The sequence below is a fragment of the Kryptolebias marmoratus genome, linkage group LG16 (assembly GCF_001649575.2).
Source record: "Kryptolebias marmoratus isolate JLee-2015 linkage group LG16, ASM164957v2, whole genome shotgun sequence".
Lineage (NCBI taxonomy): Eukaryota > Metazoa > Chordata > Actinopteri > Cyprinodontiformes > Rivulidae > Kryptolebias > Kryptolebias marmoratus.
The window spans coordinates 11,238,785-11,239,400 of record NC_051445.1 but is presented as its reverse complement, the minus strand read 5'-3'; the positions used below and the strand labels follow the sequence as shown (position 1 = coordinate 11,239,400).

General features: G+C 55.0%; 1 protein-coding gene across 1 annotated transcript in view; it reads left to right on the top strand.

Annotated features, from left to right (window-relative positions):
* The first annotated feature begins 53 nt into the window (after positions 1-53).
* Positions 54-616, top strand: part of adamtsl4 (ADAMTS-like 4) — a 49,497-nt gene continuing 48,934 nt past the window's right edge. Inside the window, exon 1 of the mRNA XM_037980186.1 lies at positions 54-271. Coding sequence (XP_037836114.1) covers positions 249-271 — 23 coding nt within the window. The 5' untranslated portion in view covers positions 54-248. The remainder of the gene's footprint in view (positions 272-616) is intronic.

Sequence of the window (616 nt, the reverse complement as noted above, 5' to 3'; positions counted from 1 at the left end):
GAGAGAGAGAGAGAGAGAGAGAGAGAGAGAGAGAGGGGGGAGGGAACCCTTCCCACTCCGCAGAAATCACGGGGAGTGACTGTGACAGGAGAGCAAGGGGGACAGAGAGAAGGAGAACTTCACATGCCTCTCCCGGACTTTTAAACTCGGGACCGTATATCGGAGGAGGAGGAGGAGGAAAGGGGGGAGATCCAGACGTTTTGCGCGCAGGGCTGCTGGATTTAAAAAAAAAAAAACACGCTCGGATCATGCGGCTCGCCTCGGTGTTCAGGTAAGACTCCATCCAGCTGCAGCGGCGCCACATGTGGAGCTGCATCCCTGTCCGAGCGAGCCGGGGGCAGGGTGTTCTTCTTGACTGCGTTGTTGTTGTTTTCCTGGTGAGGTTTTTGTTTTTGTTTTTGGTTTTACGCACGATGGCCTCCCGTTGCGCGCAGCGCTCTGAGTTAGAGGATAGAACTTCACCCACGGGCGTTTTCTTTCTTTCTTTCTTTCTTTTTCTTTTTTCCTCCTTCCTTCAGGGTAAATTTTTGCTTGTGAGCCTCTGCCCCCACCCCTCCTGCCCCCGGTCCCCGCGCCCCTCAGCTTATCCTAAAACGTGCCACTGTAGCGGCCGCGG